This window comes from Adiantum capillus-veneris, chromosome 27 (assembly GCF_014529385.1).
Source record: "Adiantum capillus-veneris isolate H3 chromosome 27, ASM1452938v2, whole genome shotgun sequence".
Taxonomy (NCBI): domain Eukaryota; kingdom Viridiplantae; phylum Streptophyta; class Polypodiopsida; order Polypodiales; family Pteridaceae; genus Adiantum; species Adiantum capillus-veneris.
In genome coordinates this window covers 51499369-51511075 of record NC_140957.1, presented here as the reverse complement: position 1 = coordinate 51511075, position 11707 = coordinate 51499369, and the positions used below count along the sequence as shown (strand labels likewise).

Here is an 11707-nt window from a genome sequence, read left to right as displayed (position 1 = left end):
AACAAAAAAAAATGACCACTTACTTTTAAATAAGATGGGTCCCAAATCCAAAGACTAAATGGCCAATATTACCAAGTTGAATGGCAATATACGATTAACTACCAAAGTGGGTTAAGGAGTAGGGGTTAAGCAAAATGATTAAGCTTCAACCCTTTGCTCCATTCATTTACCCCCTTGAGCAACCCCGAGTTGTATAACCAACTCTATGGGACACAACTTACTTCATCCCAATGCTCGTTAAGAGTGCTGAGCTATTATTGTTCCCTGTAATTGGTTGTACTCATACTCATGTTCCACAACGAAATCCGTACAATAATAATCACAATCAACTAAGCAAGTTACCACTGTGATTATCTATCAAAACATGTATGGCAAAGAGCAACGCCTTGGCCTCACTACTACTCAAACAATTGTAGAGAAAACAATGAGACATTGGACCATTTTACAAACATCTATAGAGAGTCGTTCATCATATGTGCAATTCTTTTCGTTTTAATTCGCCAATGCATTGAACTTGTTTAATTCAATGCTAGATGATTGATGTCAAACCGCTTATATCATATTATGTTCGATAGATGTTCTGTGGCAACGCCCACCAAGCAAGACTATTTACAAAATACTATTAAAACAATACACAAACCATGCTCAAGCAAGGAGCGCTAAGTGAGTTCCCAAGGGGCTCGCCTCTCAACTCTATAAATCAACTAGGTTGCCTTAGACCATCTCCTCGTACCTACACCACTACAAGCTCGTGGCTCACCACATTAGAGAGAGAGAGAGAGAGAGAGAGAGAGAGAGAGAGAGATAAGCATGAAAACAATAGTGTCAACTTACTCCAAAAATAGAAGAATTATCACACAAGAGAGGGACCCCAATGCATAAGTAAATTCAATTATTCCCAAAAGGGGAGCCACTATCGTGTGTTAGGTTACAATCAGAAAATTGATTGTGCACGCAACGAAGTGTGTACTTTCAGGATATTCTTCAAAAGCTAGATGGAATGTTATTATCAAAACATATAATATCCACTTTCTTAGAAAGTCACAAGTTTTTTGTAGAAACCTTAGTTTTATTGGGCTTTGAACAATTCTGGATTTTTCACCATGTGTAATTTAATTCATAACAATCAATATATTTACCTATGTCCACCTAGCATTTGCATGCACTTATTTACTCTTCTTATCAATCCATGCAAAGGAATGGGTTATTTCATTTGGAATGGGCCGTTAGACAAGTGTACACATGCACGCTACTGTGCAGACTTACACAGATTACAGAGGCAGTTTTCTGATACAAGGACATCACAAAATTAAAAACAGACAAGCTAAAACTACAATTACACAGAACAAAAACCACCAGTGCACAAGCATTGAAACCTCCGATCATTAGCCACTCGCTAGAAACCCTCTAGCCAAACTTTGCCCTCTCAGAATCAGCTTGAGTGATCATCAAAAGAATCAGACCACTACTTTAGATATCATTAGCATTGTCATCACAGAGGTGCTTTAGGTTACAGAGACCTTCAAGGATGGCCATTAGATTGTAAATGTATATAAACTGCTATGCAAGCCTAGGCAGATAAGAGTGACCGAAAAAATTTCTTTGTGGCAAGAACATTACAAAAACAAACAAAATGACAAGTATATGCCACAATGGCCTTCAGAAGACAATGCCTACTAATGCCCCTCTTACAAAAAGTAGAAAGGAAGAAAAGTAGCCATCAATAACTTGCCATGAGGCAATAATCTACCAGTTTTATCGAACGGTCCACAATTGCTCCCAAAAGTTCCCTGATTTACATAGGCCAAAACAGACGAGCTAAAACTATTTGCACACAGCCTAAAAAGCAACGTGAGCAAGCAAACCCTCATGCATGGCCACTCAATAGAAACCCTCCAGCCAAAGTTTGCCCTCTCAGAGTCAGCTTGAGTGATCATCAGAAAGATCAGACCACTACTTTAGCACTGTCATCACAGAGACGCCTTAGGCTGGGACTACGTGAAATATATCAGCTAGCCAGTAGTAAATGAAACTACGCAAGGCTTGTTTGGAGCCAATTCGTTTCATCGCCACAAGGAACAAGATTTTGCGACAGTCCAACTCAAGGAACGACCATACAACAAGCATCTTTATAAAATCTGTTTCTTCAGACCAATATCGTCAGAGACAGAGCATCTTGGCACACAGCACCAAGAAGCCCACCATCGAATACAAGCAGCTGCTGGCTGACGCTATCAAAAATGCAGATGTAGCGACGATTAGCAACATCAAGCCTTCTAAATCTTTCACATGAAAATTGGGAAAAAAAAACACATGTAAGCAGTAGCCACATAAATATAAAATATGAAATTGCCTATATACATATAATCTACATTGAAATTCATGTTAAAACAATAAAGTTTGACAGGCAAAACGGTAGCAGCCCAAGTTGTTTTTGGATAAGTTTAATCTGCACAGACCATGAGAGGCAAGTCATTTAGACACCTCAAGAACGCCCATTATGTTGAAGAAACATCATCAGAGAGCTCTTTCCTTAGCTTTCTAGTAAAAGGCTGGCACGCATCCATGCTAAGATCAACAGCCGCAGCCAATGCCATGAAGACAGCTGCATCCTCTACACAGGATACATGCCGTGCAGCAAGCTGCACTACTGGCTTGACACGCTTCTTATTGCTTCGTCCTTTACCCTGTATGCTACAGCTCATGACAAAACCATTCATGCTAGAAAGAGCCATGTTGAAGGTGAAATCACCACTGCTGTGTGAGCTATCTACTGGGAAAGAAAAACCAGAATAACCTTTACCAGTATCGATAAGAAAATGCCCACCTCTCTGGGCACATATGACGGTCTCTGATAGTAAGATCCCATCACGGACACCATTCATACGCCCTCCATCTGGCACAAGCTGAAATCTGCACCCAAGCCCGCCTTTGAGGCCTTGTTCTCTCCAAGCTTCGAGGCGACCCCATGGACACCAAGAGCTTACACCCCCTGGCTCTGTCCTTAATAAGCCACCTGGTTCGGGTCTTAAAATCAACCACGCACCTGGATTTGAACGACTGACATGATTTGAACCCGAAGATGGTACGAAGGGTGTCACCATTGATGCAGCTGCCACAGGCGAACCAGATAGATCATGAATCATTACTAGCCACCCTTTGCGATCTCGCTTTCCTTTGTCCTTCTCACTGTTGGATGATATTGTCCACCCCTTGAAAGCATCATCAAATCTGCAGAAGAATTTACACAACTAATGTAACAAGAAAAAATGCAATCTAGTAAGAGACCAAGCATGAATTTAAACATCTTCACAGCAACAAAAAAAAAACGGCTGTCCACGATCTCATCTGCAAATTGCCAAGACCTACTTCTTGAAAACAGTGAAAAGATGACCGAGCAATGATGCTTGATGTCTCTACCACACCATCAAAATGCCCAGAACAACACTGCAGGTAAGGTGTTCAAATATGTGGCCCAGATATTGGCTTCCAACTTTAGTACTCTAAGTTCCCATGAAAAGTGACAATGTATATAAGAATCAATATAAGAACATTAAATGTCACTTTTGACCAGATACCACTGCAGCTAAGGTGCTTACATGAACATAAAATCTACCATGCCCTGTTCAAGTCCCCCATGAAAATTGGATCTAGAGTGGTCTGTGGTTCAATTTGTAGGCCCGTCACGCATATAAACACCCATTACGCACTTTGCTTTCTATCCAACTCCTCGCACCAAAATCACAACTTCAAGGTAATGGTCTGCCCAAAAAACATAATCCCTAAAATAAAAAGGGACACCCGTACTCGCCCCTACAGACACTGCGCAGCTCCTCATGGTTCAACGAGAGCTTCTAGGGACACTCAAAGGACAAATTATTCCCTTCTCCAGATTCAAGCATACTACGGCGCTGTTAAGATTTATATGCATATGCAAAACATTGTTTGAAGTAAATGCGTGCTGTAAGAAGATTTATTAGAATCACTGTAAGTTTGGTAAAGAGTGCACTTTCAGATGCGTGCACTACTAAATATAGTTAACGGTGGATGCGACACTGTTGAGATATCAAAAGAAAAGATGGCTTACCCGTTTCGAGAACTCCTGTCCCGACTAAATTTACAACTGAAAATTGGTTGTCTAATAGAACCTTGACTTTGAACAATCTGGGAACTCAATGCAGGTTCACCATCAAACTGGAAAACAAACCTTGGATCCGGTTCCACTTTTACAACGGCGTGAAGCTCAACACTGGGCCTTCCTCCATCAGTCTTTTTCCCAATGCTAGTCCAACCATGGTGTACATCTATAGGTCGGCTCTCAGCCCATTCCTGAGTCACCCTTATCTTCACATTTCCTATTTGTCTTCCGGCACTGAGGCCACATGAAGCTCCTTGGGGTCCTGCTACCACCACGATTTCAAGGCTCGGGCCTGAAGATTTGAAGCACGAAAGCTTAAGCAGCCTTCGCAAGTCCATTTCATCAAGATAGAAGCTTGCAGCATTTTTGTTCACAGTTAGGCTGCTGCTATTTGCACTTGAATTGCGCCGTATGCTAGGGTTAGCATCTGCATTGGTGTGGAAATCAGCGAAAATCAATGGCACAGGAGCTGTTTGCACTGGAAAGCCATGTAGCCTCACTTCACAAGAGTAGGAAGAAGTGCCCGAAAGTGGTCCTGCAGTTGCAGACTTGGAAGTGCGAAGACCCAGTGACCGCACTGACACCTTGATGTAAGTCCGAGCATCCATTTTGCAGACCAAAGGAAAAACAGCCTGAACCCTCCAAATTCCATTCTTCTGCAAGCTCACATGGAGCCCACAGATCACCACAACCCTAATGAGGGCATCTCGGCAGATAGAGCACAGTCCAAGAGAAGAACGTTAAAGCAACACTACCCTCATGAGGGAAAGTACTCCCCAAGCAGCTCTGCAGAGGAAGTGAAGCTCAAGGTCAGAAGTCCAAGAACGAGCGGCCAAACCTTTGCCGCAATAAAACCCCCATCTTCACATACGGGCCCTATTGTGCCTAAGAAGATCCATGTAGCACAAGGAGAGCTCTGTGTCAGAGAAATGGCGATGAAAGTGGACGCAATCCTTCAATAATGGTAGCGCTAATCGCAGCACGAAATGCGGGAATGGAAATGCATTGTCCAAAACCCAAACAAAAGCACCGCGGAAACAAGGAAACCCTAGGCACATGCTTGCAAACCATAGCTGGAGCAAATGGAGAGAGGGACGAAACCCTAGCTGACCCGGGAAGGATGCACAGGCTTAAATGACGAAATGAGGGCTCCTCGCCACATGCAAACCTGCAACAGAAACCTGCAACAGCCCCAATAAAGAGAAAAAGTACACGCACAACCTCCGCACCAGGGAGAAAGAAGGCGGCCTGAAACGTCCACCTAGGCTACGTCATATTTATGGTGCATAGCACTGATGCATTTTATAATTTGTTGACAAAACTAGTTTGCCTTGATTGCTCTGTAGAGGCCAATAAGAGTATGCCTTGGCCCTCAGGATTCTGGTAGAGACTCCTCAGTGGGACTCGGGAGTGGAGCATTGCCATCTAGAAGCCCTCCATGCAAACCTGCCCCTTTCAGGCTCGTGCTCTCCTTTGCTCGTTGCTGGTTTCTTCACTACCCAACAATACTTAGCTTCCCTTGTGTCCTACCCCTTGGGAGAGGCAACACGGCCCTTCAAGACGTGTTGCTCAACAGAGTTGTCAGGTCTTTTGACCATGTTGGTACTAGCATTTTAGTTCCCAAGCCTCAACAGCTACAACGTCATGGTCCCTCAATGCAGGGCTCCAACGCTAGCCAAGGTCCCCTTTTCAGAATGATGCAGAATAGGGCCTTGCAACCATTGGTGAGACAAAACACAACTCATATCTCTTATGCCAATGTTGGCAGTTAAGGTTAGGCAATCATAGAGGATTGATGAGGAGTCCTCTTATTGGCAACCAGAGTCTAGAACACTCTAATCCTCAAGCTCAAAACATGACCAAATCTTATCCAATCTCACCTGCACATCCTCTTAATTTACATTAGCTCAAAGATGTAAGTCCTCAACATCCCCTGAATATAAATCAAGGGCAGTTCTCCTTGATCTCAAATCACATACAACCAGACTGTAGTTTTGGATTACACTAGTAAAGAATATCAACTACCTCCTGAAAATATTCAAGAGTATCAACGACGCACCTCAAATGATAATATTGGAGACGATGTTGTAGAAAGGGGGAATGTAGGAGTTGATAAACACTCTGTTAACTCTGAAAAGGGAACTGATGATAGCATTCAAGAGGAGGGTTCTATATTGGTGAATGCCGCAGAGTTAGAAAGTTGGTTGCTTTGTTGCGTAAAGAGCTGGAGTCGAAGATTATGCATGAGGAAGATGATATGGACACTTTCCTTGCTGGCCTTTTCCTGCAACTCGTTCTAAAACATGCTCAGTGATTGCGTGCGCGTATGTCGCACGTGTCAATGCAAGGAACTTGCCGATACACCGTGTGCGAGCCACAAATGGCTCCAAGCACACAACAAGCCTAAACTAGTAAGCTCAAAGAAGGCGATGGTGTGTCACTCACCGCTCTACGTTTGCTTCGTGGAGGATTCCTCGCCGCGAAGAAGAAGGAGACGCCGCTACGCCACGCTCAACCGCTTCACCGCCGTCGTGCCTTCGTAATGCTCGATCGCTCACACACACACTCTCTCTCTCTCACATACACACACACACACACACAAGGAGGTGAAGAAGAAGAAGATGGAGATGGAGCAAGAGCACTCTTCTATTGCACAAATGAGAGAATGAGTGAATTTTAGGTTTAGTTGACTTTTATATGAGCTCGCCCCATTCACACTTGGGCGCCCATACTTAGCCAACTAATCCCTTGAATGTTCCAGTTAGAGTGCACCTCTCATCGGCGATCACTCTTACCCTTTTCCTATTGGACCGACAAGCCCGGTACCTGACTTTACCAAATAAATAATACAATGTCCGTCGTAGATTACAACGTCCGTCGTAGGTGATAGGGTGTCCGTGAGCCATGAGGGTTAACATGCCCCCCTTCCTGATGTAGATTCCGTCCTCGGAAGCTATTGAGTTGAAGCTCGTTCATCGAGGTGGAAGAGCATTTGAGATGAATGTCCTTAGCCTTCTTCAGTCACTGCAAAATCAAACAACATTGGCACAGTAATTGCATTCTCATAAGCGATTACAAAGCATATGCAGTTTTAGGCAGACAAATTGATTGGTAACATAATTTTAAATAATTTCTCACCAATAAACATTAAATTGCAATATAATCAAATGCATAAACAGATGTAAAGGTAAAAAATTAAACAAGTCTGGGGTCGCTAATTTAACGATCGAAAGGCACTAGAGATCGACTATTAATACCATGGGTAAGCTTCTTTATTTTCTCTGGTCAATTAAGTTGTTTAATCGCGAGAGCCAAGTATTTCATGTTCGAGGGCTGACTAGAGACTATACCTAGAAGACCTTGTAGTTAAGCTACGATAAAAGGAATTTCTCATGAAATCATCGCCTGGTTGATTACCTTTTCTTTGACGCCCCAAAGTCTTTTCACAGTGATTCAATTTTGATGTGTGTGCTTATTTTGTATGCCTTGGGTTTTTTGCTTTTCAAGGAAAAGAGCCCACACTGGGAACCTCCAGGGCTCTAGTACCATAGGCGATACATGTGAGTAAAGTACCCAATCAAGCTGAGATTTCTCTTCCAGCTTAAGATTTTACAATGTGGCACTTTGATTTTTTGTTTGTTCATTTTCAGCATTTTAATTTTGTAACTTTGGGGGGTCGTATAACACTGATACACCTCCCGAGGCTCATCACACTAGTAAAACTCCCTTTATAATACTTAAGCTAAAGGTCAATAGGGTCAAGCCCACTAGAAAGCCCTAGTACATTTCACACAATGCTGCCAAAATCGGATTAAGAACCTAAGTAACCATTGATTATTAGGAAGGTATTCCCCATGGTATTAAGAGAAGATCTCTAACACCTAACTTGGTCAAACTAGCTTAATCGGACTGCTTGATTTTTAAACCTAGTCAAGTGATTATGACAAAATTACATTGAATTTAATGTTTGATACTAAGCAAATGCGATGAATATTATGCTACCAATCACAATCAAAGCAGACAAACATGGATGCAAAAAGATAAGGGGCAATGCGAATGGACAAGAAACACCTTTTTGTGTTGATGGTCGCGCTTGATTTGAAGTGTGAATGAGAGAAAGATCCCATGAAGGTCCAAATTCTAACAACAGCAACACGTTCCTGTACACACTAAGAAACACAAAGAATACCTCTAAGAGGCACATCAGTGGGAAAAAGGAACTTTGCTAATCACTCAACTCTAAAATAGAAATACTCCTATCGTACTAATTCTACCTACCCTCCATCACTCGAGTGATGAGGATCAAAGGTGTTTTATGATATAGGTTTCTGTTTCAGTGTACCGGATGTGAATGTGTAGGTCTGGTTCAATGTTTTGACTTTTATTGTGTACTCGTTTGCTAATTGCTCTTGCTCTTTTTTTTTTTTTTTTTTTTGTGAGTATAAGGCTTTATATATACATTCCCTAAGATTCGGATATTGAGAGGTCAGGGAAACAAGGTTGAGAGAGGAGCAAGTGAATGATGGATGTCAGCAAACACTCCCCCCTTCCTTGGGTAGATCATGCCGTTTGAAATGAGCTTGTCACCCTTTGAAACCAATTGTTCCATTTGGTAATAGGTGAGGATTTTTGCCATTAGTTTTCTATTACCTTAGGTGCCTCATCGAGTTGCAAGGGTGGTAAGATACTCTCACAGGATCGAACTTGAAGTGGTTCATCAGGTGATTCTTGAACACTGGGAGGTGTGGATTCCTTTGTAGCTTCATGGAGGTCCACTATTGTAGGTGGAGACTCTTGAGAAGCTTTTACCTCTATGGATGCGTTATATGAGGAGCTAGAAGCTTCATGGGACTCCCCCCTTCCTGAGCTAGGTGGAACAAATTGTTCTTTCTTCGGTACCCAAACTAGCTCTGGAGCGGGTGTATAGCATTCTATGATTTTTTTCTTTCCGCGATTGTCAATTTGTTTTGGAGCTACAGGAGTGGGTTCATATGGATCAGGTGACAGGTAAGAACACAATTTAGGTTTTGGCACCCAAATTTGATCATTTCCTCGATAGTAGCCTTGGGCTTCCAATAATCGTTTAGGTATCCAACGCCATGTTTTCTTACTTTTCTTGGAGCGAGTGGTACGTTTCTTACAAGACTTTCGTTTTTTAGTACTAGCCATGGTCGCTAAAGAAGCTTTAGGGACCCACTTGTATGTTTTCTTCGTTATATTAGGATGAGTCTTGTCAGAAGCTATATGCATTGCTTGTAGCATATTTAAGGGTACAGGCATTTCATCCCCCTCACGTGTTAACCCAGGTCGTCCCCCTGTTTCCCCAAGTGTCTATGGTTGTTTCTAGGTGGACCCAATCCACATTGTCCGACTCAGTCATCCCATGTAGTACATCCATATAAGGAGAATCTTCCCCAACATCAGTGTCCACTTTACACGTGTAACAATACTGCAATGGGACCGAGTGAACTGTGGTGTCAAATCTATGATCAATTATAAACCTGTTTCCTAGAGGATGTGCTTGACCCGTCACAAGATCCACTCGAATGACAGAATCTTGGAACTGCAAGTAGACATGGTTTTTAGACCAGTCATGCACCATTTTTTCTTCCCTCATGAAAGGACGTCCTAAGATCATCTCTGATGCCATAGTGTGTTTGGAGAAATCCATAACAATGAAGGTAACTCTTATTTTATGTCCAAAGACCTTGATCTTGAGATCTTCTAGCATCCCAATAGGTTTAACAATAGACCCATTGGCCATCTTCATTGCTATGGTTGTGGTCGCAAGGTGAGGTCTTCCCATAGTTTCCCATCAATTTTTAGTCACAATGCTAACCCCAGCGCCACCATCAAGGATTCCTTTCACAGTTAATCCCTTAGTAGTGATTGGTATGGTCGCATTGGATTCATCACCCTCAAAGTATTGTCCCAACTTGTTAACAGGTATTTCTATAACAAGGTTCTCATCTAGGTTGGGTTGTGGATCTAAGTGTTCCTCCTCTATTGGCATCTCCCCAGGTCCATCCATCTGTGCAAATTGTGGTAGCCCAAACTTTAGTTCTCCATTGAGGAAGGCCCGAAGGGCTGAGACTAGCTCGGGGTCTTTATATAGTTTGGACATGATGGTGGTTCTAACTTCTGAAGACATGAAATCCATCAGTTTGGCAATGTTTAACGGCACCTTTTGGCCTTGAGTCCCTTGACGTGGGGAAGATGGGATCTCCATTTCTTCGATAGGATCAGGTAGTCCCTTTGTAAACATTCTTTCCATCAAGAAGTGAGTACGCCCACTCTCCCATGACTTTAAGTTACTTTCTTCTTGGATGACACTAGGTATGTCCAAGGGTCTATGGACTTGGTGAGGTTGTTGTTGCGTAGGGAACACGGTGTCTGTAATCTGGATCTTCCTAGGTGCTGGTTCTAGATCCCTTTGGGTATCTTCTACCAAACTCCTTAATTGCTTGACTCGCTCAATCTCCTCTGTAGGGTTTGGGTAAGTTCCTATCTTCTTTTTGGATCCTGGCCATTTTGGCTCATCAAGATCTTCCTTGTTGGTTTCTATGTTAGTGGTCGTTTTGGTCTCCATGGTTTCACCTGAATCATAATCTTCTTCAGCGTCGTTCATATATACGGGGTCATCACCAGTCCCTATGTTGGTCTTTGAACTGGGGTCTGACTTCGCTGCTTTTTGCGATCTCTTTCTTCGTGTTTTCTTCTTTTTCTGAGATTGGGCAATTGATGCCGTGTCTCTTTCCTCAAGAATATAATTTTGTTTTTGGAGCATCGATCGTGTGAGTACGTTTACTGTACCACGAGTGTACTTGGTGATGGCTCCTCGGTAACTTCAATCAAGTTTAATGGCGTGATCTTCGGTGCATTTGGATTATTTGGACATTGGGCAATCAAATGATCTATGCCACATCGATTACACATAAGTATCGACATTGTAGACGTGCTCGCTTGATTGGTTTGCATTAGTGCGGCGTTCTTTTGTAGCCTAATAGGACACTCGGCTACACGATGTGGACCTCCACACTCATAGCATTGAAGAGGTGGTCTCTAAGCGGTGTAATTGATATTTTGGCCTCTTGCCGCAAGAGCAACTACTTGATATACAGGTTTGACTTGTCCCCAATAGTCCTCCATGTAGTATTGTGGACTTTCTTCAAGCACATCCATCCCATAGGCAATATTAGGATCTATATCTTCCTCATAGCCTTCCATACAAGAAATAGATGACTCACAACCCACTTGATTCACAGAAGTGATTCTCGGATGTGGTGGTTGCGGTCCTAGCACTGGAGGTGGTAAGGGTGTTGTTTGAACAACATTTTGGGCCCTAGAGACCATGTGTTGTGACGTTTGTTCAAGAGGTGGGGCCGGCATCAATGCAGGCACTCGAGGTGTGTCTGTCCATGCTAAGGTTGGTCTATTGGCCATCGCACGCTTAAATACTATGCAATCCTTAGCTTGATGACCATACCAACCACAGGCATTGCAGTTTCCATTGAATTTTACTCTAAAAGTAGGGCATTCACTGGTACTATGCGGTCCACAGCATACTGA

The 11707-nt window shown here is 42.8% G+C and overlaps 1 protein-coding gene across 1 annotated transcript; it reads right to left on the bottom strand.

Annotated features, from left to right (window-relative positions):
* Window positions 1-2316: 2316 nt before the first annotated feature.
* LOC147421966 (uncharacterized) lies at window positions 2317-5292 on the bottom strand. The gene is made up of 2 exons (XM_086502464.1): window positions 4088-5292; window positions 2317-3231 (listed from the first exon to the last, which is right to left on the bottom strand). Exons 1-2 carry the CDS (start codon window positions 4744-4746, stop codon window positions 2499-2501), a joined length of 1392 nt encoding a protein of 463 aa, XP_086358590.1. The 5' UTR covers window positions 4747-5292; the 3' UTR covers window positions 2317-2498.
* Between the last annotated feature and the right edge of the window lie 6415 nt (window positions 5293-11707).

Coding starts and splice junctions, on each gene's coding strand:
- LOC147421966 (XM_086502464.1), bottom strand. CDS start 4,746: ATGGATGCTCGGACTTACATCAAGGTGTCAGTGCGGTCACTGGGTCTT. Junction 3,232..4,087: donor GACAGGAGTTCTCGAAACGG/GTAAGCCATCTT, acceptor ATTCTTCTGCAG/ATTTGATGATGCTTTCAAGG.